The sequence below is a fragment of the Musa acuminata genome, chromosome BXJ3-6 (assembly GCF_036884655.1).
Source record: "Musa acuminata AAA Group cultivar baxijiao chromosome BXJ3-6, Cavendish_Baxijiao_AAA, whole genome shotgun sequence".
Taxonomy (NCBI): Eukaryota; Viridiplantae; Streptophyta; class Magnoliopsida; order Zingiberales; family Musaceae; genus Musa; species Musa acuminata.
Window position 1 is genome coordinate 13048526 of NC_088354.1, and position 26771 is coordinate 13075296.

General features: G+C 40.1%; 2 protein-coding genes across 13 annotated transcripts in view; one reads left to right on the top strand and one right to left on the bottom strand.

Moving 5' to 3' along the window:
• Positions 1-258: 258 nt before the first annotated feature.
• Positions 259-21304, bottom strand: LOC135641138 (tRNA nucleotidyltransferase cca2-like). 2 transcript variants are annotated; one of them, XM_065156223.1, is made up of 15 exons: positions 20923-21298; positions 14636-14766; positions 14061-14178; positions 7368-7420; positions 6568-6617; positions 6372-6470; positions 5386-5495; positions 4943-5070; positions 3574-3640; positions 2916-2999; positions 2655-2717; positions 2373-2517; positions 1067-1228; positions 735-832; positions 259-659 (listed from the first exon to the last, which is right to left on the bottom strand). In XM_065156223.1, exons 1-15 carry the CDS (start codon positions 21229-21231, stop codon positions 546-548), a joined length of 1731 nt encoding a protein of 576 aa, XP_065012295.1. In that variant the 5' UTR covers positions 21232-21298; the 3' UTR covers positions 259-545. The 2 variants fall into 2 exon arrangements, with proteins under 2 accessions (XP_065012295.1, XP_065012296.1); XM_065156224.1 differs by lacking the exons at positions 14061-14178; positions 14636-14766 and having other exon boundaries at positions 20923-21304.
• A 125-nt stretch (positions 21305-21429) lies between these two features.
• Positions 21430-26771, top strand: part of LOC135584203 (DExH-box ATP-dependent RNA helicase DExH7, chloroplastic-like) — a 44136-nt gene continuing 38794 nt past the window's right edge. For 3 of the 11 annotated variants that reach the window (XR_010497582.1, XR_010497584.1, XR_010497583.1), the window contains exons 1-8: positions 21430-21756; positions 22869-22974; positions 23199-23383; positions 24580-24670; positions 24788-25188; positions 25431-25649; positions 26137-26248; positions 26346-26546. Coding sequence is in view for 4 of the 11 variants with exons in the window: in XM_065156219.1 (XP_065012291.1) it covers positions 21460-21756; positions 22869-22974; positions 23199-23383; positions 24580-24670; positions 24788-25188; positions 25431-25649; positions 26137-26248; positions 26346-26546 (1612 nt within the window). In the remaining 7 variants the exon portion in view is untranslated. Of the gene's footprint in view, positions 21757-22868; positions 22975-23198; positions 23384-24579; positions 24671-24787; positions 25189-25430; positions 25650-26136; positions 26249-26345; positions 26547-26771 lie in introns of those variants that run through there. The other 8 variants (XR_010497585.1, XR_010497587.1, XR_010497586.1 and 5 more) reach the window with 4 other exon arrangements.

Consider the following 26771-nt stretch of genomic DNA (forward strand, 5'->3'; position numbering starts at 1 on the left):
CTGAAACGGAACAGTAAGCGATGGCTGGATGAGCGTGTGGGATTACCTGATGTTGTCACTTCACGACCATCGAGGCTTGGCTCTGGTCACCCACGGTAGACGTGATGTACGACCGAGCTCGTGCTTTCCCTGAAAAGAAAACTGCAACATTCTTGCTGACAACACGAGAAAAAAAAGACCAGCTGACTCGGTCGTACATCGTGCGAAACTTTCTCCTCAAATGTACCGAAACTTACACGAGGTATACAAATGTCAAAATGGCCTGTTAAAATGGACATAACATTAAATATTTAGTATTCTACATCAGACTCGTTTTTGCGAGTCCAAACCAAAAAGGAGAGAAAAGAGAAGTCAGCTGATACAAAACTTGTTGGCCACAGTAAAACGAGTTCAAAGATAACTGTCCTCGACCCACACCGACGACCATAGAAAGTACTGGCGCAACCTATCAGCAGCAGCACAAGAACTTGTCTTGTAAGTGCATCAACATTCCTCCTGAACATGGAAAATTGTAAGTGCAATGACAGACTAATGGACCGTGTGAGTCAAGTGCAGCAGTCAAGTTTTGCCCGTTTTGATTGAAATTGCTTCATCCAATCTTGACACTCCTCTGCGGTTCCTTCAGGATGAGCAAGTTGCCACTTTAGCAGCTTTTGTTGCTGTCAAGAAGGGATTTGTTCATAAGCATTCCGAGTGTGAGAATTAGTGCTGGGAGTGAAATCATATTATCTTACCCATTCCCTGACCAGCGGACCACCTGTCTTTAGTTGTAGAAAATTCATGATTGCCTTTCCATCAAGCAATGGTTTCACTTCCCACACCTGATCAAGACCTGCCGAGACACTTGGCCCTCAGAATCTGACTCTTGCAATTAATTGAAAGCAGCAGTAGAGCAACAAACAATATGAAAATACACAAGGAAACAGCTTGGAAAGAATAAATAGTTCATGGTAAGCAGATGTAGCAAGAAGTTAAAACTAATATATGCTGAAATAAAATATTTTAAGTCTTGTTAATAACCATATTTATGCAAGAATCAGAATTATAAGTAGGGGTAATTTCTTACCTAATTCAGTTACAATACTCTGAACTTTAGAAAACATTTTCCTTCTTTCTGATTCTAACTGTCTGCTTGAAGGGTCATCATTGTGGTCAACTCTGCAGTATAATAGAGTTGATGCTAGCAAAGAAACACGCCAAAAATCTTTAATTTGTCGCAGAAGAAGTCCTGTGCATTTGTAAAAGCCAAAATTGGTTAAGAATCCACATCGAGTTCTGAGAGTCTCAATTCTCAGGATGTTAAAATCAGAAGAGAAAGAAAAACAATATTGCAAAATTAAAGCTCAAAAATATGCTACTATGTTGGTTGTTGAAATGAAAGCTTCAGAATCAAAGTTCCTGGTAATTTCTAAAAGATGATTTGCTAGTGCTGCAGTGCCAATATGCTACTATTTGTCAAATTGTTCAGGTAGTTGTCAATCACGCCTCTAGTTATGATGTATATCCTAGTTAAAGACAGAACACAAATCTTCAACATCCTAATCATTGCAGAACCGAAGCATCTATGATTGCAGATCAAACAGAATGTCAAGGAGCTGGCATGCAATGTAATATCCCATTAGTCCCACATCGGAAGTGGGGAATGTGTATGATTAGCTTATAAGGGCCTGATGAGTGTACTACGTTAACTCCCGCTTAAGCATTTTGGTCCATGGTTGAAGGACCAAAATGGAGTTGTTGGCCAGTTGGCTCATCAGACCCGGGTCGTGACATGCAACATGTATTAATGCACATAGTAAGCCAAGACATTAACTGATCTGAGCTGTAAATGTTCACATTTACTCCATGTGTCATGAAAATAAGCCTATTCCATGGCTAATCCTAAGCTTTCCAATTTTTTCTTTTCTTGACAAGCCAAATACTGTTCAAGTTCAGCTGCTCATATATGAGCTTAAATGAGTCATTTAATGGGGGCAGAAGGATCAGCCAACCCCAACACGTTCGATAATCATGTGCCATATCATCCTAAACAATGGGAGGATGGAAGCATCCAGTATGCCAGATAAAAGAGTACAGATAGGAAGCTGAACTGTAACATGCACAGATGCACAATGTACGTAAAAAATAAGCTGACCGGAGCTGTAAATGTTCTAGTTTACTTTATATTTGGGGTGCGATGAATCCACTAACCTAACATGCTTAATTACCATGTCAATATCCTTGTCTCAAGTCTAACCCTCTGAATATGGAACAACCTATTTAGCCTTCATCACTGGTTTTGTATAGTTGGATTCCAACATGATGCTTTGGTATGGAAGCTATAAATAATGCAAGGAAATACCACAAGTATATAAAATGCAGCATTTCTTAACCTGCCAAAACCCTTCTTTTTGAAGTCAGAGGTATGTCAAGGAATTCATCAGCAAGCTCTGCATCAACAAATTCTGAATCTTCGTTTGACTCCAGTAAAGGAATTAAGTAAACGAACCTCTCAGATGCAACATGCAAATTCATCACCTAGAGGTTGAATTTTGTAACATATTGAAGATGGCAAGTAGAAATAGGCTATCTTACAAAAAGATAAATGATTGTGGAACACTAAAATTTGCAACTGAACATGAGATGTAGCTTGTTAATGGGGTAAGAATTCTGACCATCTCAGCATCACTAGCCTTCAACTTAAGGGAATCCCGAAAGATAAAGCTGGTGACAGGTACCTGATAATTAGATCACTCAGATAAATTTAGAAAGAGTATGAAAAATAAGCTGGTGACTGAGTAAGCAATTAGGATTAAGGCGTAAAAAGCAAACATTATTGAAGAATGAACAAGTCCTTGCACTCAAGACAAAGTCTGACTCTTCCCTAATCAATGTACACCTTTTAGATATAGCATAAGCAAGTTAAATCTACTCACCATTTTAGATTTTCTATCCATGTACACCATACTTCTAAATGGAAGAAACAATGCCGCATATAAGTAGAGCCTTCGGTGTTCATCCTGAAATTTGTATTGCAACTACTTATACCAATTACACAAATAAAAGACCAAATGACTGTTTAATATAAGAATGCTTTTAAAAATTAGAAGTCAAATATTTATCATGAAGTCAAATACATACTGGAAAGGATGACTTAGCATGTAATTTCATCCCAAAAGAGGAAAAAGGAGTCCATATATTCATATGTGGTTTCTTATTATGAGGCAGAAATTGGACAGTATGCACATTAACAATAAAAGAAGCAACACAATGCATCAACGGAAACCTTTATATTACATGAAGAAAAAGATCTCACATAGGGCAAGACTTTTGCATGTTGAGCTCAAGGGTCACCCCTGTGATGCATTGATCTTACTCCTTTTGTGCGAGGAATTCCAGGATTAAACATCAATTAGAGGCCAAGAAACTACAGTAAATAATTCAATGTGTGGAACAGTACAAGCATGTAAAGGAGTTAAACTGTCATGCTGTTAAGGTCAAACAACTGCATGGTTGCAACCAGATCTGTCAAAGTAGCAAAAGGTTCTGCATATGAAACAAAAATATAGCATACTCTCAAAATAATTAACTCACACTAAATATTGAATGGCCAACACACTGCAGAAGATTCCATGCTGCATCCAAATACGAAACACAAATCCTGCTCAGTAGTAGGACCAGAAATGATCAACAAGGGTTTTACATTGTAATGTGACAAAAAATCAATAAAAGAACTCAAAAATGATATAAATGCTGCGACTCAGGAAGCTTGACAGACTTCACAAGAAGAATTTGCTAACTATTTTCCAAAAGGCAAACAAGTTACTACTGGTAATAAGTTGTTAATAAGATGCCAGGATAAAGAAAAATCACATTTGCATTCAAAAGAAAGTGAGGTGTTTTTCTTTTCTTTTCTACTTTTCTTTGATTTTTTCGTTCCTTTTTTCATGGGGTTGGTTGAGTCTGTGGCATGTGTTTGTGTGTGTGTGAGAGAGAAAGAGAGCAAGGAGAGAGATAACGTAGACCAGATTGAACAACCAAGTCATATAATCGTTAATTCCAAACATGTAAATCAAGTCAAGAAAGAGAATTAATGAGATACAACCTCATAGGCTGTTTTAAACTGTGATCAAGTATTGGGGAATAGAGATAGCAACCATGACAGTATTCATAGTGCAAATAGAGTTAATGAAACTCGATGAACAAAGTGGACACCAATTCTCAAATTCCTCCAAGCAAACATGTCTTCAGGAAGCCAGTCCATTAGCACGAGTTTGTGCATAAGTATCATGAAGTTCATGAACATTTAAAAACACTAGAGGTTTTAGGCATCAATTCACGAAGTTATCAAACAGAAAAACATTCTTAACAGGTAAATAGATCTCCCATGTGATAACAACAGAAACAAAATCTGGCAGATTACCACAATTTTAATCAAGATAATAATTGATTAAAAAAAATCAAACCAATGCGAATTCATGTCAACTAAAGATACTGACAAAACGGACCAAAGTTTTAAAGGTGTACAGTTGCAGCAAGGAAGAAAAGAAGGAAAATTTAGCTTGTACAGTTGTAGCAAGGAAGATTTAGCTTGTACAGTTGCAGCAAGGAAGAAAAGAAGGAAAATTTAAACTTTTCTGCTAACAAAACAATAGTGAAAATTCCATCTGCACATTATGTGACTTGAGCAAAAGGTGAAATACAACTATTGCCAATTGATGATGACATGTCCACTCCACATCTAATTTCCTTAATTAATGTTATCTTCTTAGTAGTCATTCCATGATATTGAAGACATAAAAGAGTCATTGTATAAATGTATACTACATCATCCATGAAGATAAACTCCAAGGTCTAGCTGAAACAGCAGCATGTCAAAGAAATGGTACCACTGATGGTTTTGTTGAATGCTTAGATGAGTTTCAGAAGAAAATAGAATAACTATATTTGGACAAACACAAACCTATCAATTCCTTCAATTACTGCAGGTTTAGGATTTGCAGGTAAGGTGAAGACAACATAAAATAGTTGTAGATCAACAATGTATGAAATTGCTTTCACTGGTTGCTTGTCAGACATCATCAGATCAATCTGAAAAAAAAAAGAAAATGGATAACTAGTAGAAACTAATTTTGATATATAAAAGTCAGAAATTTAGAGAAAGGAATTGTTTAAAAGCCCACACATGAAAACTAGGATCAACCTTAGCTAGCACCAGAACTACCATCAAAAGAAATCAGCTGGATTGGTCAAAAGCACTGAGAAATTGACAATATGCTGGAACCAAAACCAGCTGAAATCTGACCAATCCAACTCTACCCCTCAAACATAAGGACAATGTTTCACTCATGAGGAGCCGTCCCTAAAGAGAAAGAGCAACATTTGATAACAAAAGAAAATTCATACCTCATGACCAATACGCTCTCTGCTAATTTTTCCTGCAATTGCTGCTTTTACTTCGTCATCACAGGCAGCTTTCTTTAATTCTTCATCCAATGCAAATCCAAATCTAGCACCTGGTATTGCAAAAAAGGATGATTTAATATTCTATTATACTCAAGTTACTTCTACAAGAGGAGTACTGACAAGATGAAGAAGGTTGCATTTTTCAATAAAGTATATTGAATAGTAATATCTGTAACGGTATATTTATGTCACTAAAGATGAATTTGTGCAATTTCTTCACACTTCAAATTCTATCATAATATTGCAATTCCGCATTGATAATGATAATTTAGTCGAAATACCTGACAACAATTCACTGTAAGCATTTAATTGAAATAACCTAACTTGACATGCAAACAATCAAAAGTTATAGAATAAATGTCTGAAGTGTCTAAAGCAATCCAGCTTAAACATACATCTTTGCAGTTTAGTGCAGTTGTAAAGTAATAAGGTATAGCTATTTAACTAACCCCCTCAGAAAAAGTTCTTTCTGCATTATCATATCTCACAAGTCACAACATTCTAAAATAACTTCTTTTAATCTTTCTAAATTACTGAGTTTGTATGTTTGATGGTCATGGTTTTGTGTGCTGCTCAATCAGCAAGACATACATGAATGCTCCTGCATGGCCTTGGCCAACAATACTTGGCAAGTGTATCTGAAACACTCTCTCTCAGAAAGAGAACTATCGGAAGAAGGAAAGCAGATTACTGATATGGCAAACATCACTAAAATTTTACATTTGTACATAGCAAACACAGAGAAAAAATGCTTTACAGATTAAAAATAAAAAAAGAATTTATATATTAAAGTTTACATAACAAAATCTATCAATTTACTGTAACAATAAAACCAAGTCACCCACATGTAATACAATTTCCTAAAAGAAAAAGAAGCATAAATTGTTGGAAATTTACTTTACAAACGGTTCCATGTTTGTCATTACCAAAGCGAATTGCTCGAAGAACTCGGAGTGGATCATCAAGAAAGGTAGCCTTAGGAGGTAATGGAGTAACAATATATCCATTCTTTAGATCTTGAACACCTGAACAGAAAGATTATGTTAATCAGGATTACCAGGAGTGTCAGACCAAAAATGAAGATATCATGGTAGATTGATGAAAAACAAACTAAAACAGAACCTCTTCCAGTTGTATCTTCAACAGTGCTAGTGTTAATATTGTAGAATAAGCTGTCAAAAAAAAAAAAAGTAGTCATAGTAATATAAAAAAGATGTCATAATTAAATAATTGAAGAAATCATGTTGGACTAAACAAACAGTTTTGAACTCAGAATTAGCTTAAGTTTATAGTCTTGTGTATGAGAGTGGTTGAGTGCAATGCATGTTTGAAATTCTTCACTAGCCTTTTCCAGTTCTTCCAATTAGTACACAGCAACACAGTTTTAACAGGAGACCACAATATATAGAGAATTTGATAAGGATAAGGCTGCAAATGTTACTTCAGAAAGAGTATCAAAAGATACAATGATCTGTAATTTGTTACTGGCTCTAAAAAAAAGAAAAAAAGAAAAAAAGAAAAAAATAGATTCATGATGAAAGGGCATTCAATATTCCATCATATATGCAATTGAAATTAGTCTATTTCCAATTGACCGAAAATTAGGTTAAATAAATTATATTATAAGTGATCAATTTTCATCTAAATGTTCAACAGCACAAAGGTCACTTATCAGGAACATAAACATTTTCTCAACAAGTTAAAACGACCATAGCTCTAAGTGGCTTAGTGTATCCACAAAGCATCAACTATGTGGATTAGTTTGAGGATTCTCATAGTATGTAGTATGTACAATGCTAATCTGGTCTATAATAATAACAACAAAGGGAAGAAACTCTGGTTTGGACATAAACAAGAAGCACAGGAACAAATGTCACCATTTGAAACATGAGAAAAAAGAGCAGAAGAAAATGACATTATACCTGTTAATTGTTAAATCCCTCCTGTAGGCATCTTCTTCAGCTGTTCCAAACTTCTGAACACAATTAGAATTTAAGACTGTCACAATATATACATCCATGCAGACACAATCTGCAGCTGAATAAATAATTCAAAACACAAACTACTGAAGTATAACTTCTGAGTTACTTGAAGAATTTCTCCAAGTTTTAGTAAATACCACAAATATTAACCAAGCAATACAAGTAATCTTGAATAATAAAGCAAGAGAAAAGGAATTTTGGGTAATAAATTATAGAAACAATTCCGAAACATTTCCAAAGCTAGAAAGACAGACTTTGGTCAAGATAGAGATGAACAGGACCATTTTGTAATCAACATAACTAGAACAAAAGAAAAATAGACAAAGATGATGCATTCGGAGATGAAAATATTGCCTAATCCCCATTTGCAACCAGTGACCTACCTTTCACCATTCACCGCCAGTCAACCAACCGTAGCAATTTCAACCTTGAAGGTGCTATTTCTACAGCTTTCTCTACTTTTGTATTGTTACCTTAATTTGCAATATGCAAACCAGGGTATGTCATACCGAGCCATACCGTCCGGTACGGGCGGTACGTACCGGTCCGACAGGTTTTCGGTACGCGGACCGATTGTTACCGTTTCGAGGTACTGTAGCACTATAGCAGTTTACTATAGCACTGTAGCAGTGCTACAGTACTCGGTACACCCAGATGTACCGCTCGGTACACCTGGGTGTACCGCTCTGACACAGACTTAGCTGATTTTGCCTAAGTCGTGCGGCACCCTTGCGTGTCCGTCCGCAAAGGTCAGCCTCCCCGAAGCCTCCCATTGTCCCTTAGGACCACCAAAAGAGAGAACGGGCAAGAGAGAACGCCTCAATCGGGATCCACAAGCAAACATATCCGAAAAACACTTCATAGACAATGCAAATTACAAACAGACTTTACAAGCTCTGAACAGTGGCACAACAAAGGGTAAAATGGTCCATTACAGACCGAAAATCTCTCACACGTGTCCACATGACACAACCTTTATTTACAAGCCTAAAGAGGCCACCAACCCAACTAAAATGAGATTATTAAGCCTTCGGCCGCCCCTTTACATGCTGTACAAGGCATGAACATGCCAACAGACACGGACAGATATAAGCATTACATCAAACACCTTGTTTAGAAGTTTGTCCGTGACATTCTCCCCCACTTATCCCTTCGACGTCCTCGTCGAAGCCTTTGTGAACACTGCAACTCTTCGCCTTTGCTGAGTCTTCAATCTTCTGCTCCAGCTGCAATGCGCCTCCTGGCTCCAAGCTGCTCTCCGCTGCTGTTTTTGAGTAGTCGAACTTTGACCCGCCATGCTGCTTCAACTCACCAATGACTCTGACTCTGGTGTGGGATTGGCTGAGTTGTGTTGATCCTCGTTGATTCCTGCGGATCCACCAAATGAAGGAAAAGACCATTCTTACTGCGCCAGTTTCTCAAAATTTCCACATGCTGCTTGAACTGGGTGGATGCTTGTTGGAGCTTTAACGAGCATCGCCTCGCAAACTTCTGAAGTTTTGGGTCCTTCCTCCACAAAATCTGCTCATTGACTCTTCTTTCAGTTAGTTGTCACATCCAAGTAGGTTCGCATCACTTCCGCTTTCGATTGGCATTTCGTTGGGAAATGAAGCGGACAATCTACTCTCAGTAGCACTGATCACCGTTGGTGAGGATTTGACAACTATTGTCTTCCATTATCCTCGAAGGGTCTTTGAACTTGTGCAGATGTCCTCTGCTGGATAAATAAGAGAACTGGGGTACTCGGTTTTGCCCATTCTCTTAAGAGTTGAGAAGACAAATGTTACTTGACTTCGCCCGCCTCCTCGAGGTTGTACTTCATGCATCGAGCTGGTTACTGGCCTTCGCCTGCTCTTTGCTCACACTTCTGAAGCACTTGAAGTGTTTGCACTCCTTGCGTTGAGTTAGCTACTGTGATTCACCTTCTCAATGCCATTGAACTTCTGGAATGCAGGAAGTTTTCACCCCAACTTGGAGTAATTCTCTGATAGATGAGGTCGCCTCTGGGATTGTACCGTCTTCTCCATCAACCCTGCCGCCTACTCCACTGAGTAGCAAAGGTACAGCACCGCGTACTGCCTGCTTCGTTCCTTGGTCGTGCACTCTTGCATGACCCGAAGTCCTTCACTTACGGCTATCTTGATGAGAAACTTGTTGACACCGGTCTTACGAAGTTTCTTGGCCTCTGCCCTTCAGCCTTGTCTTGGTACTTGGAGATTGCCTCTGCATGCTCCACCTCCTCGGCCCCTTTCACGACCAAACGCTCTCCCTCCGTGAGAGCAAAGGATCAATGACTTTCACGGAAGTCCCGCCTCTGCGATACCATGGCGCTGCCATGCCCCTGGCACTACTATCCGTCGCCTCGCCTCTGAATCCCTTTTCTTCACAATCAGTAGAAATGTCTCCGTGGCACTCCTCTGAGTCCACCTCCATTCTGACCGATGCTTGATTTTGGGTAGCTAAGTCCCTCTGGACTCGTCGTCGCTTCCTCGCCCCTTTCGACCTCCTGCTTCAACACATCTGTGTTCTCCAAGTAGTCTGTTTGGTCGATGGAAAGACATACTGCAACTCCCATGCATGGCCTCTGCCATCACATTGTAGGGTTTGCACCGATTCTGTTCTCCTTAGCCTCCTTGGTAGCAACGTTCGCTTACTCGACCTTGTCCTCTGACTTGTCGGGCTCCCTTAAGCGAATATGAGCTCTGGAGCAGTCCAACTCTCCAGCTGTTTCGATCATACCTCTGCATGATCAAGTCCCTCCCATGGAACTCACTGGTACTTGCATTCGAACTTTTCCCTTGGTGGAACCCAGCCTCCATATGCTGATGACCAAGGTTTTCATCCGATGCAAAATTCGATGCACGCCCGGAAGACCCGCCTCTGCGGTACCATGGCCTTCACTCCTTGAATCCATAGCCCAAGGTTTGCCGGTCCGACCTGAATCCATAGCCCAAGGTTTGCCGTACCGAGCACTGTAGCAGTGCACTGTAGCAGTGCTCGGTACACCTGGGTGTACCGAGCGGTATACCGTACAGTACCGGTACCGAGCCCGGATCGAAACGCCGGTACGGTACGGTACGACGAACCTTGCCATAGCCCTTCTTGCCGTCGTGTTGTTCACCAAAGCGGAGCTCCCAGTAGCTCCCGATCATACCTCCATATGATCTCATCCCTCACGGGACTATGTCGTGTGTGTCGCATTGCCACGAACTATTCCACCACGATCCGCTGCACCATGTCGCCTCCTGGTGACATCTCCATTGCATTCTGATCCTTGTGGAATAAACTCGAATTGTGAACCCTCCATGTGTGGCCTCTGCCAATACATCGCAGGGTCTCCTCCACCTTCGATTTTGTTCGCTCATTTGGCAATCGACCTTCATCCACCCACTCTTGGGTCACACCTAGATGAAGTACCGCTCTAGGACAGTCCGTCGCCTAGTAGCTCCCGAAGTCCACCGACTTCACTGTAATTTGTGCACCATTGTCTGGATCCTGGGCCTCTGCCCCTACCAGCACAATCTCCGCTGCGCACTGCTTCCTTCATAGCAACTCGAATGGCAACACTGTGGCATATTCTTCAAGAGTACCCGCCTCTGCGTCCTCTTGCCCCGTGCTAAGGCCTTCTGAACCCAACTTCGCCTCCGCAAATTGAGTCGTCTTAGTTCCTCCATCAAATGCTTCTCCGAGATAAGGTGCATGTGCCCCGAAGCTCCCTTCGTCTTTGGCACCATGCAAGATGAGTCTGCTCCGTCAGAATGAAGGACCCATGGAACAACATGATCCTACTCTTGCCTCTGCAAGAGTTCATGTCCTTGACCTCTGCCTAAGGAAAGCACTGTGCCTCTGCTCCATGTCCCAACTTCTATGCTGGCTCCCTTCATGCGGCTTGGGTACTTCGCCAAGTTACACCCAAGTTACTCCGCTCCTCGTTTTTGCATTGAGTCTATGGTGGCCCTCGTGCCCACCATTCCACGGGTCAGCCCTCCCTTGAGTCCGATCTCCACATCGACTCCAAGTGTGCCTTCATTTAAGTTGCTTTAGGTCGCTCCCCCACTTGATCTCGCAATGCATCCACCAATGCATTCTCTCGAGCGAGATCATGCGACAACTCCTCGCCGCTTGCTCAGTCCATCGAGCTTCGTGAAGTTGTTGTTTGTTGAGGTACTCCTCCTCAACATGTGAGGTCCGTCTCACATGATTCTCCCTCTGGAGAGCCGGGACTTATCCCTCCTGGATAACTATCCCGTTAGAGCAACATCTCTCTTCGTTTCGGAGACCACCATCCCCTTGGACTACTCCGATCTGCTGAACAAACTGTGCACTGTTCTGCCTCCTGCAAACGCACTTGCTAGATTGCGACTCCATGTCAATACAGCCCCCACTGCACCCCTCAAGGCCTAGCAACATGCTGAACACATTGCACACTTCAGCCTCCTACGGACGTATCCTTCACATGCCGAAGAGAAAGTTTCAATGCTCCATGGCGCCGAGTTTCGGTCGCCTTGGGATGGCCACGAACATTCCATCGTCCGCATACAAGCCCATGCATGAGTATCAAATTCTTCGAATTAGCAATTCCCCTCACCTCTATGAGCTTTGCATAACTCTTTTGGTTGTTGAGCAACTCATTCCACCTTGCATGGTCTCATTCTTGCCAAGCGCCTCGCTTGCCTAGAGCACCATCAAGTATAGTTGTCAACGTTGAGCCGTAGCTCAAACTCAGCCATCCCAACCTTTGTGCACTCCAAATTCTTCCAAGCTTGCCTGTTCTCGTGGTGCCTCTTGCGCGAAGGGTTGGCCATTCCTCTGAATGCCGATCTCAGATGCCCGCTCCTCTGAGCGACTCTTTTCCCTACATCTCCATGCCCGTTTTCCCTCAAACGGTCGCGCGTGTGCTGACTGCCCTCAACGCAGCCCCGCTAGGTCCCCCACGTTTGCATGTCAAGTGTTTTTATGAGTGCTTGTCCCGCTCTGATACCATATGACACGGAATTAGCTGATTTTGCCTAAGTCGTGCGGCACCCTTGCGTGTCCGTCCGCAAAGGTCAGCCTCCCCGAAGCCTCCCATTGTCCCTTAGGACCACCAAAAGAGAGAACGGGCAAGAGAGAACGCCTCAATCGGGATCCACAAGCAAACATATCCGAAAAACACTTCATAGACAATGCAAATTACAAACAGACTTTACAAGCTCTGAACAGTGGCACAACAAAGGGTAAAATGGTCCATTACAGACCGAAAATCTCTCACACGTGTCCACATGACACAACCTTTATTTACAAGCCTAAAGAGGCCACCAACCCAACTAAAATGGGACTATTAAGCCTTCGGCCGCCCCTTTACATGCTGTACAAGGCATGAACATGCCAACAGACACGAACAGATATAAGCATTACATCAAACACCTTGTTTAGAAGTTTGTCCGTGACAGCTCGGTATACCGTACCGTACCGGTACCGAGCCCAGATCGAAATACCGGTACGGTACGGTATTGCGAACCTTGATGCAAACAATCGTACTAGAGATCTCTTACATGAGTGTTGGCTGGTTTTCTTTTTGTAATGGACACTTAATCCAGTCTGACCAACCTGAGCTGAACTCAACCCTATACAGTCTGACTTCAAACCCAAAATATGAAACATATACTACAGTTGGGTTCAATTTTTGGAACAAAAATGGGTTAGGTTGGACATCAGGCAGGATCATTTTGGTCAGATCATGCCTTAATGTATTGGACCCCAGATCATAGCTTGCAAGCTATATATATGGAGGCCTTACATATATCTTATCCTTATGCAATGCTAGTTTTCCCATTTATATAATCTATTTCATATATCTTTTTTGCTTTGTTTTACAAGCAACAATACCTAGCATAGAACAACCTTAGTTGAGGAAGTAATCCCAAATTGAGTTAGTTTCAAATATATACAAATCAAACTAATGCCAATATATATTTGAAATAATGAAATATATCGTAATTCAATATAACATGCCTCAAAAGACCAAACCCACCTTAAAAGGACAACAATCTGATAAAGCTAAACAAAGATCAAGTAAAATCTCCTTCATGAGTTCATATATTACGACCAATATAGGTTTTCATTGGCTAATATATTTCAGACATCAAGTGGTAAATAAGTTCAGTATAGACTGGTAAACCAGCTAATACTGCAGAGGGATCAGGTGATGAAAAATAAAGGTGCCACAAGTGGGGGAACAATATCAGACAGTATTTCATTGGAATCAGTAAATTGAGAGTCTGAGACTATATTATAAAGACCATAAAATATCAAGAGATGATGTCTTTAATAGATAAAGAGGATTAAAACAGATTCACAAGAACCATCCAGATCATAAGGCGAATGAAACATGTTATATTCCTGAAGAATATAGATCTTCTTCATGGATGTAAGCACTATTCTAAGCCAAATCATGAAGGTCAGAACCATGGTTTGCAGTACCGGTCCGTACCGCCCGGTACGACAGACTTTCGGTACGCGGACCATATGTTACCGTTCCGACACTGTAGCAGTACTGTAGCACTGGAAGTACCATTGTGGGGATTCGGCTGTTCTCAGCATAGATATTAAAAGAACTGTAGTTAGATATAGTATTAAAAGAACTGGAAGTACCATTGTGGGGATTCGGCTGTTCTCAGCATAGGTTTCAGATCGCAAGTTAACAAAATCAATCCAAGTATCATAAATTCTCATCCTTGCAGTTTCCAAATGTTTAGATTGGTCAGGGTTGCTGCATAAACATGTGTCTCATCAGTATATATATCAAAATGAGAAAAGAATGAGCCAATACAAAATCAATCAAATATTCACAAGAAACTATTGTTATTAGTACCTTAACAGTTTAACCTCCATAAGTCACCTTAACCATATTACCTAAAATAGTCAGAAGGACCTATGTTCACTGTGATTTGATAATAACTATAAATTAACACACAAATGAATTGATATATTATAATTTACAAGCACTAAATGGGAAACAAGTATATTCTTTAGTCTGGTTCAACTTTGGCACTGATAAATCTCAACTCCAATGGAATACAATGTTTGCCATTGGATCAACTACATGATAGATAAGAGCACTTCCAAGTTCCAACAATTCAAAAGTTGACTTTCTCAAACCAAATAGTAAATAAATCATTGAACACGAATAACATCTATTTCCAGAAACCAAAGGAAGGAAAACTTACCACTGGATAACACCTATTCCTTGTTGTTCTTCACCTGTAAACTGGAGAAACTCGTTGACCTTCTCACAGAACTCTCGACCCAACATGTTGTCCAATGCAATATCAATATCATAACAATCTTTACCCAATAGCTGTTTAATTTGAACAATAAACATTTTTCATAATGAAACCAAGAATAATTTTTTTGAACCAAAGTAACAGCAATATGCTTACATGAGAGTTACTATAAATCTGCCCTTGAAATTTCGTACATTACTTGTATTCTAACTTTGAGAAGAAAAAAATTTCAGAAGCACATATATAGAAAATCAAGTTCAACAAAAAACATAATGAACATAGAAAACCACAAAGTATTGTTCAAGTACCACAAATGTTTCGTACAATTTTTGTTAACATATGCATACAAATCCATCACCTCATTTACACAAAATTCCTCTATCTGAACTACAGATTGAGGGGTTGAAACTGACAAATTAGCCCCATGAAGCAAGAGTGGTCTTTCTTCAAAGTGAGACACTGCCATGTCTCGAGCAGAATCTTATTACAACAAATTCTTGAGAAGGCAGTGTAAGAAGTTTGATCCCAATTAATAATATCTAAAAAGCACAAATTGCCACTGGTTGGTGCAGATACACCATAGAGCTGATGAAACAATTATTAAAAATATATTTTTATAGAAGATTCTTGGACTACTACTCATAACTACAACATGTATTTCATGAAAACTAGTAGCGTGGCCAGTAAGAATTTCATCCCCATCAAAATGAAGGAAACTGAAAACGTAAAAGCCATAAAACCTTGTTGGCATATTGTCACGGACAAACTTCTAAACAGGATGTTTGATGTAATGCTTATGTATGTCCATGTCTTTTGGTATGTTCATGCTTTGCACAGCATGTAGAGGGACGACCGAAGGCTTAATAGTCTCATTTTAGTTAGGTTGGTGGCCGCTTTAGGCTTGTAAATAAAGGTTGTGTAATGTGGACACTTGTGAGAGATTTTCGGTCTGTAATGGACCATTTTGACCCTTTGTTGTGCAACTGTTCGGAGCTTGTAAAGTCTGTTTGTAATTTGCATTGCCTATGAAGTGTTTACGGAAATGTTTGCTTGTGGATCCCGAATGAGACGTTTTCTCTAACCCGTTCTCTCTTTTGTGGGTCCTAAGGGACCATGGGAGGCTGACCTTTGCGGACGGACACGCAAGGGTGCCACACGACTTAGGCAAAACCAACTAAGTACTGTATGCTTCGTTCCTTGGTCGTGCACTCTTGCATGACCCGAAGTCCTTCACTTTCGGCTATCTTGATGAGAAGCTCGTTGACACCGGTCTTACGAAGTTCCTTGGCCTCTGCCCTTCAACCTTGTCTCGGTACTTGGAGTTTGCCTCTGCATGCTCTGCCTCCTCGACCCCTTTTACGACCAAGCGCTCTCCCTCTATGAGAGCAAGGGATCAATGACTTTCGCGGAAGTCCCGCCTCTGCGGTACCATGACACTGCCATGCCCATGGCTCTACTATCCGTCGTAATGCGATACACACGACATAGTCCTGTGAGGGACTAGATCATATGGAGGTATGATCGGGAGCTACTGGAAGCTCCACTTCGGTGAACAACATGACGGCAAGAAGGACTATGGATTTAAGGAGTGAAGGCCATGGTACTGTAGAGGCGGGTCTTCCGTGCGTGCATCGAATTTTGTATCGGATGAAAGCCTTGGTCATCAGCATATGGGGTCTGTGTTCCACCAAGGGAAAAGTTCGAATACAAGTACCAGTGAGTCCCATAGGAGGGACTTGATCATACAGAGGTATGATTGAAGCAATTGGAGAGTTGGACTGCTCTAGAGCTCATATTCGCTTAAGGGAGCCCAACAAGTCAGAGGACAAGGTCGAGTAAGCGAACGTTGCTACCAAGGAAGCTAAGGAGAACAGAATCGGTGCAAATCCTACAACGTGATGGCAGAGGCCATGCATGAGAGTTGCAGTCTGTCTTTCCATCGACCAAAGGGAGCTGCTTGGAGAATACAGAGGCGTTGAAGCAGGGGGTCGAAAGGGGCGAGGAAGCGACGATGAGTCCAGAGGGACTTAGCTACCCAAAATCAAGCATCAGTTAGAATGGAGGTGAACTCGGAGGAGTGCCACAGAGACATATCTACTGATTGTGACAAAAAGGGATACGGATGCGAGGCGACGGATAGTAGGGCCATGGGCATGGCAACGCCATGGTACCGCAAAGGCGGGAGTTCCGCAAAAGTCATTGATCCCTTGCTCTCATGGAGGGAGAGCGCTTGGTCGTAAAAGGGGCCGAGGAGGCGGAGCATGCAGAGGCAAACTCCAAGTACCGAGACAAGGCTGAAGGGCAGAGGCCAAGGAACTTCGTAAGACCGGTGTCAACGAGCTTCTCATCAAGATAGCCGAAAGTGAAGGACTTCGAGTCATGCAAGAGTGCACGACCAAGGAACGAAGCATACAGTACGTGGTGCTGTACCTTTGCTACTCAGGAGAGTAGGCGGCAGGGTTGATGAAAAAGACGATACAATCTCAGAGGCGACCAAATCTATTAGAGAATTACTCTAAGTTGGGGTGAAAACTTCCTGCATTCCAGAAGTTCGATGGCATTGAGAAGGTGAATCACAGTAACTAACTCAACGCAAGGAGTGCAAACACTTTAAGTGCTTCAGAAGTGTGAGCAAAGAGCAGGTGAAGGCCAGTAACCAGCTCGATGCATGGAGTACAACCTCGAGGAGGTGAGTAGGCGGCAGGGTTGATGGAAAAGACGGTACAATCCCAGAGGCGACCAAATCTATTAGAGAATTACTCCAAGTTGGGGTGAAAACTTCCTGCATTCCAGAAGTTCGATGGCATTGAGAAGGTGAATCACAGTAACTAACTCAACGCAAGGAGTGCAAACACTTTAAGTGCTTCAGAAGTGTGAGCAAAGAGAAGGCGAAGGCCAGTAACTAGCTCGATGCATGGAGTACAACCTCGAGGAGGCGAGCGAAGTCAAGTAACCTTTGCCTTCTCAACCCTTAAGAGAATGGGTGAAACCGAGTACCCCAATTCTCTTATCTATCTAGTAGAGGAGCTCTGCATAGGTTCAAAGACCCTTCGAAGATAATGGAAGATAATAGTTGTCAAATCCTCACCAACGGTGATCAGTGCTACTGAGAGTAAATTGTCTGCTTCATTTCCCAACGAAATGCCAATCGAAAGCGGAAGTGATGCGAACCTACTTAGAAGTGACAACTAAGTGAAAAAAGAGTCAATGGGCAAATTTTGTGGAGGAAGGACCCAAAACTTCAGAAGTTTGCGAGACGATGCTCGTTAAAACTCCAACAAGCATCCACCCAATTCAAGTAGCATCAGACATTTGAGAGACTGGCACAGTAAGGATGGTCTTTTCCTTTATCTAGGGGATCCGCAAGAACCAACAGGGATCAACACAACTCAGCCAACCCTACACTAAAGTCAGAGTCATTGGCGAGTTGAAGCAGCATGGTGGATTAAAGGTTCGACTACTCAAAAATAGTAGCGGAGAGCAGCTGGGAGCCAGGAGACGCATTGCAGCTGGAGCAGAAGATCGAAGACTCAGCAAAGACAAGGTGTTGCAGTGTCGGCAAAAGCTTCGATGAGGACATCGAAGGAATAAGTGGGGGAAAATGTCACGGACAAACTTCTAAATAGGATGTTTGATGTAATGCTTATGTATGTCCGTGTCTTTTGGTATGTTCATGCTTTGCACAGCATGTAGAGGGACGGCCAAAGGCTTAATAGTCCTATTTTAGTTAGGTTGGTGGCCGCTTTAGGCTTGTAAATAAAGGTTGTGTCATGTGGACACTTGTGAGAGATTTTCGGTCTATAATGGACCATTTTGACCCTTTGTTGTGTAACTGTTCAGAGCTTGTAAAGTTTGTTTGTAATTTGCATTGTCTATGAAAGTGTTTACGGAAATGTTTGCTTGTGGATCCCAAATGAGGCGTTTTCTCTAACATGTTCTCTCTTTTGTGGGTCCTAAGGGACCATGGGAGGCTTCGGGGAGGCTGACCTTTGCGGACGGACACGCAAGGGTGCCGCACGACTTAGGCAAAACCAGTTAAGTCCGTGATAATATACCAAAAGAAGCTTATATTAGAACCCAGAGTAGGAATCTAGGAACCAGTATAGATAGTTCTACTAAAAAATAACATTTTTTTCCCAATTTATTCACTGTTGAGCAACTCAAGCAAAATTTTTATTTTAGTTTCATTCCCCTCACTCCCCCACAAAAAGAAAACAAAAAGAACACACATATGGTTTTTTTTTCACTATTGATGTCATTTTATACATTTTCAATAATTTCAATCATTTTGAGGGCCGGCCGTGCTACAATGGTAAGATTGCTCCTTTGCGACCTGAGAGACCAGGGTTCAAGTTACGGAAACAACCTCTTTAAATATTTAAAGGTAAGACTATGGATATTGACCCTCCCAGGTCATCATGCATTGGGTACGCTCTTTTTAGTAATTTCAGTCATTTTGCATTAAGTTTCTAACTTTTGAGTTTTGACCAACATGGATAGGGATTTGTATTTTGTAGCTTTTAAAAAATAAACATTTGCTGAAGATAGATACAAGCAGCTTCAGTAATACTGGAATCAGATTGGCTTCTGTTAATCATAAAGTGCTTAACCCAATCAGGAGAAAGATTAGCAGGAGTACTAAACTGTTATCAGAAACAGCAGCCAGCATCCAAGTCATTTGGTTGAAATGGTACAGTTCAATTATCTTTTAAAGCCTTCTGTACATTAGCTTTACCTCTCAAAACTACAAAAGTTCCATTCAATACTTCCATTGTCATCGTATGGTAAAACCGTAAAGAAACTTTGCCCATTGATGAGTCTAACTATGGAGAATGACTATAAGTTGCAAAAGATATGAAACGACTCACCATATGATTATAGGGACTACTGACCTCATATCAACTCCAAACAAGCAATATTCAGTTATTGACTATCACAATGACCTAAGTGTTGGCAGGAAATGCTTACTGTCAAAAGCACAAGCAACCACACAGAAATCTGAGAAATTCTTCGAGTAATGGTATGCCATATGAACACCAAAAAGGAAAGACATAATTGCAAGAACTAACAACAGAAATGTTTGATGCTTTGCCAGTTTTTCTATTGAATGCTCCACATTTGTATAAGACCTTAAGCATAAAATTTTATTTTATTTCAAACCTCTAACATTACATGATCCTGGGTCTTTTAAGCTATCCCAAGAAACACAATATAATCAGATATTGCATACAGCAAATTGTTCTGCCAGGAACAAATTAGTGACTACCTTAAGATAAGATGAGCTTTAGAATGAAATCATAGTATCCCAGTTTAGTTTCCCATTTTATGGGATTCAGGCCTGCAGGACCAATATAACTGGATAACTTGGGATTGGGAACAGGTTAGATCGGACAAATGATGTCAAACCAAGTCATGAGTCTGAATCATGTATCTGCCCCACTTTTCTGTGTTTAATTAAAAATATTTTGTAGTATTCATTCTTCATTTGAGTTTCCATCATACATTTCGGTTGCGTTCACACATCAAGTCTAAACCGGCATACCCGTGAAAGGGGATGTTAAATCATACGTTGGGTCTTTCCTTGCAGTGAATTTGTGATCACTCAATCAAATATTTAGGACCCAATAATATTTTAAATAAGAATCTTAAACACCAAGGGCATCTCATCATACTGAAATTTTAATATTTTAAACAATGTCCAGATCACTTCTATCCTTTCCATGTAAAACCCTTTTATTAGTATATCACCAATCTCTAAGAAATTGTGGTCACTATAATGGTTAAGCTTCTCAGTTCTATAAACCCTACTGTGATTTGAGAAACTGTATCCAATAGTAAAGACAAAGATCTCAAGTTTCACGAAGCACGAGAGTTACCTCGATTATCGGTCACAAAACTTAGATACAAGATACTGAGCATTCATCATCACATACTACGTTATGTTTAATAAACATTTCTCAGAAGATAAGGCATAGCCCATCGTCAGTATATTCATTCAGTTCTTGTCAGCATTAAAGAGTTCGTCCGAGGACGACAATGAGAAATTGACCTTCGTTCAAATAGCATGTAGTCAATCGCAATTCAGAGTACAGGTACCACACAATCAAAGTCTTAGCAACTGTGATTCAGTTGTTACAGATTCTGATTCGATTTAATTCTCGAGTAACCTCGACTAATCTGGATGCAGACAAGATAATCGAAACAAGAAGAGGAACGGAACACGAGCAAACCTTATCGCGGACCCAACCACCGGCGACTCGGAGCTGCGTCTCCAACTTGAAGTGACGGATAACATCGAGCAATCGCTGGAAGATCTTCTCCTCCTTTTTCGTCAGATCAATCCTCTCCTTCACCGTGAACGGCGCCTCCATTACTCTCCTGTCTGTAGCGCTGCCGCCACGGCTACAGAGTCCACGGAGACGAAACCCTAGTCGCCTACTCGGGGGAGGGCGAAGGATTTGCGAGAGGGGAAGACGTAGAGGCGGGAATCGAAGGGGGTGGAACGCTATAAAGCGAGCAGGGTTGAGATGGAGAGCCATTAGAATTGGGTCTTTATAGGCCGTCCTTTCCCCATATACCCCGTTTGCTCTCCATCGCTTGGCTTGGTGGGTTTGATTTGGTTGTGGGGGTTTGCTCATCCGAAAATATTATCTCCACCCGCCCGCGTACCCGGCGATTGAGCCTGTGGCCCACATACAGATACGGTTCTATAATAAATAAAAGAAAATTAGAGAGAAAGAAAGAACTCATTTGCACCGTTTCCCCTCATGGCTCCGAAAAAGAAGCAACAGAGGGCGAGCAACAAGGCGGCGTCCAAAGCGAAGCTTCAATCGGCCGACGCCAAGCCCGCTCCCAAGCTTCAGATCTCCGCAGAGAATGAGCGCCGTCTCCGACGCCTCCTTTTGAACACCGAGAGGCCGGCAGCTGCGGAGGGGCCGTCCCTCGCCGCCGCAGATGCTGCTTCAAGGACGCAGAAGGCGAAGAGGCTTCGCGGTGTCTATGATAAGCTATCTCTAGAGGGATTCTCCGCGGATCAAATCGAACAGGCTCTCTCCGCCCTCGGAGTTCGTTTCCATTTCTCCTGTCCTTTAAATTTTCTTCTCCTGTCCCTTCGATGATAAGTTTTTGATTCTTGATAAGGTTTTCGTATCTGAAATATATGGTAGCGAAACATGCGATGGCTTCTGACTTTTTTGAACTCTTAATCCTTTAATTAGGAGACACGAAGGAAGTTGCTCGACTTTTAATCAAAGTGAAAGAGTAAAAATCGGTCTAGAAAATGTATGTCCATGAAACATGAAATGGAACTGAATTCTCCGTCATCAGACTTTGGTGCTATTGATCCTCTTTCAATCTGGGTTTCTTCTGCTGTTTCCGTGATGAAGAGTTTTTTATTCTTGATTAGGATTTCGCTTCTCAGATCGAGAGTAAAAAAGCATGGATGGATTCTGGTCTTTCTTGAACTACTAAACCATTAAACTACCATCTTCATAGTTTAGTAGAGGAAAATCTGTCGAGGAAAGAAAAGGTCAAGAAACTGATGACTTTTTTGAACGATTAGTACATTGTTGTAATCAACATTGTTCGTAGGAGGAAAAATCGATCTAGAAAATCTATGGACATGAAGCATGAGATGTAATCTGAGTTCACCCCAAATTTTGATTTTGTTATATTTTAATTTATTTTTCTTCTATTTTTGTGTTGAGAAGTTTCTGATTCTTGCTTAGGGTTTCGTTTCTGAAATCTAGGGTAAAGAAACATTCAATGCTTTCTGAACTTTCTTGAACTCTTGATCTTTAAATCAATGTCAACATTTTTGATAAAAGTCCAAGCTAGGAGATATACTGGTTAATAAACTTTTTAATCCATTATTCAATCATGGCAATCAACATTGTTTGTAGAGATTTTCAAATCCATTATTCCATTATCATAATCAAGATTGTTTGTGAGTGGAAATGTCTAACTAGGAAATCTAAGGCCATGAAAATTTAGACTACTGGAAGTTTTTGAACTTTTCATTTTTAAATGCAACAAGTGTTATTTATTAGAGGAAAAATTACATCTGGATTTTCTTTAGTTTTAATCCTTGAATTGGTGCCGAACTATCAACAAACTTGATAAGAAGAAAATTTTAACTTCGATGGAGACTGAGATACCATATGTTGATGAATTTTAGGAGGGAGCAACATTTGAGGGTGCTTTGGATTGGTTATGTTTTAATCTTCCTGGAAATCAGCTTCCAATGAAATTCTCCAGTGGTGCCTCTACATCTAATCTTGAAGGTAGATTCTTGCATGCTACAATGCCATTTTACCTTTTACTCTTCAATTTTTGACTGCCATCAAATCTGCCAGAGAGTATTGTGATGTCAATTTTCTTACTTTATTGATAATTAGGATATGTCCTCAACTTTTGGTACGACATAGCTTTCATCACTCTGATATACGCGTTCCTTATGTTTAAAATTTTCAGTAGGTTTTTCATGTGTGGTAATATTTTTGTGAAGGGACAGAAAGGTCGGTGAAGATAATATCTGCAGCTCGGGAAGATTGGGTTCCACAGCAACGTCAGCCAGAAAGTATACCTAAATCTTTACTTGAAATTAAGGTGAAGCGGGATGAGTTATCTCTTGATATAGGAAAATCTTCGCATAAGGAATGGATACAACAGTACTTGGAGCGAGAAGAAGAGGTACATGGATTTATTAGTTCTTGTTTTATTGCTGGATCTAGATGTGTTTTTGAACTATTTTAATATTTGTCATGAATTTCACTTTAGTTTTATTTATATGACATTTCAAATCTGAGTTAAGATATTATTACATGAAGAATCTTTCCTAATTAATTTTAGAGGATACAACTGAATGTATTTGTTTAGTAAGTAAAGCTCAAAGATGATGCATATGATGATACTTTGCTTTTGTACTTTTTTGGTTTAGGACAAGTCCTTCCTTCAGCAAAATGATTTTGTAGCTTAGGACCATGTAAAAGAAAAAAAGGGACAGTAAGTATATCACTGACTCATATGCAAAAATTCATGGAAGAGTTCATAGGATATAATGAGTTTGATGGTTGTCAATATTAAATTGTTAAATTCCTGAAAAAGGATACTGTAGTAGTAAATTTTGAACTGATCAGCATGGTCCTTGACCATTCTGGTTTCTTATGGTATGCCTAAAGGTTTCACTAGGATCATGCTTGAGGCTGGATCTTGGAGACCATGGACTGACAAGATTGGCTAGATTTGATTCCTGGACCCAATTTATTTGAAGAATATAATTATAATATTAAAATAAATTATAACTAAAAAATGAGTATGTGGTATTAGCTTGTTTTCTCATCTTGATTAACAAGTTGCCTCTCTCTAGACCACAATGCTGACCTTCTTTAATTTTTTCAGTCATTCTGTTTTGCACCATAGATTGAAGTTCCCCTTAGGCACACTTGACCACATAAGTCAGGTTGATTGTTTGAAGGGCAGCCTTCAGTCTTCTGTCTGTGACCTTTTAATGCATACTTCACTTGGCTTACGTGTATAACTCTAATGACAGATTTCTGATATGCTTTTTGTCTTTCCTTGCCACCATGTTCACCATTGAAGCTTTTCATTGATGTATCTAGATGCATAATCAAAGAGGCATAACTAGTGTCTACTTGTTCAAAAAATTTTATACATTAAACTATTGTAGTTGAACGTCAGTTCATTATATTTATGAATCTCTCCTAGTTTCAGGCCTAGTCAATGCATAGCAATGTTTGTGTATCAGTGTATCAACATAGGTAAAGGGAGAATTATATGCTGCTACCTAATTGATAGACAGCTGATGTATTGATTTAAATGAGCAAGATTCAGAATAACTCAAAACATTTATTGGCTTCTGATTCCAGGAGGATGAGCCAAACTCTCAAGCAGCCTCTATTGAGTATCATCAGGCTGGGTTGGGAGATGTAGAAGCAAAGCAGAAAGGAGACGAGAAAAGTGAGGACCATTCTGGCATTATTGTGAACAATTTTAAGCAAGAGTTATCTGTGCTAGGTTCTATACACCTGGATAAATTTTCTTATCATCCTTGTTAATGCTGCTGTTCTTGTGCAGGCTTCCATGATGAGATTTTGTTGTCTGGCTTACAAGAAGAATCTACTACTAAAATGACCGAGGAGATTGCATGTAATTCTGCATTTACCATATCTTTAGAGTTGAAAGCTTCAGATGATCAACAGAATCCGGGGCAGAGCAAGGTAGTTAATTTAGAGGCAGATGAAGCTGATCACTTTAAAGCAGTTGATTCTTCTGTTAGTCTTTTGGAAGGCCATGTGAATGAAACTGATAAAAAAACCGAGGAAGTAGAAGAATTGGAACTTGATAATCTCTTTTCTGAAGATTGTTCTTCTAGCATTACGTTACCTGCAGAAATATCGACACAAAAAAATAAAAAGAGTTTGTCACAATTTGCATTCAGGTATAATCTTGGAAGCATTGATGACATATGGATGAAGGTAAGTTAATCTTGTCATATTGTCTCGTTAATTTTGCATTTACTCATTATTTTTTCACCTTTAAATGGTAACATGCCGTATACTTGTTTTTAAATAATTATCTTGATTGATGGTTGCTGGAACTTGGATGTGTTTGCATAATGATGTTTACATAACCATAGCTTTTGTATTTGAACTGTCGATAGTATTCTGATTCTTTGGACAATGTGCTCACATGTTATGCAACACTCTCTTGTTCACAGGGAGACACTGGGAAAATCCCAAAGGCTGTTTTACAGAAGCTGTGCCAGAAACTAGGTTGGGAACCGCCCAAATACAGTAAATTGTCTGGAAAAGAAGATAAGTTCCTGTATGCTGTGAGTATCTTACGTTCGGCAAGTGGCCGAGGTAAGAGCCGGAATGCTGGAGGCTTGATTTCTATTCAGTTACCCAATGGTGGCGAATCTTTCAAATCTGTTGAGGTGCCAAATTTGAAAATCGACAGTTCAGCTAGGTTCCATACATCAGTTTATACTTTTGAGTAGAAAATTTATCTTAATTGTGGACTTTTTGTATTGCTAGAGAAATTATATCCTCTTATTCTCATCCTTGCTTAGAGCCATCACTGGTATTATGCTTTTGTTTATGTTTCTATTGTTCATTGGTAGTATAAAATGACATACTAGAAGTGTCCTATGCATCATGTAAAGAGGGAAGACATGCTTTCTTAATTTATATACAACGTCTACAATTTTACATCATTTATATTATGACTGTTATAAGTCCTACCTATGGCTGATGACAAAGTAATTGATTACTAATATAGATTTGAACACCGCTCTAATTTTATGATCACTAAAATTACTAATATAGATTTGTTATTGTTCTTGGCATCAATTTTATGATCACTAAAATTACTCGAAATAAAATTCTTTTATGACTTTTTCTACTCGCAATTCTTACTTGTAGGATGCGCAAAATAAAGTAGCCTCGTATGCCCTTTGTCAACTTTTTCCTGAACTTCCGCTTTGCCAAATGCTCATGGAACCATACTCTTCGTTTGTTTCGATGTGGCACAATGGTATGGAATATGTCTTGAGATATTCTTTATTTTTTTCATATTTATAGAACATTCTTTCAATGTTTTTCATGCTTACCTTTTGAGTTTGAATCTGTAGATGAACTTCCAGCCAACCTAGTTGAGAATGAGGATGCCCGTCGAGCAGGCTTTGTGGATTCATTGTTGAATGCAGATTCTTCGCTACCAATGTCTTCTGTTGATGCCAAAAGAATTTCTGTTGGTGAAAAGTTAGTAAAAGCGGAAAATCTAGAAGTAACTATTGACTGTCCTATTGAAACTGCAAAAGTAATACCATCAGGTATGTACTCTTGGTGAAAGGGTTGGTTTTGTATTTTGCATCATGGTCAAAAGCAAAATGACATTTTGAACAATTATGTAAACTTATGCACATAATTGAGTTTAGTTTTAAGAAAAGCAAATGAATTTAGTTTCTGTTGAACACTACCGTTAGTTTTGTGTTTATTTTCAGAAGCCTTTTCATGAGTCTTTTTCTGGATTTTGATTTTAGCCCATTTTGTTTATA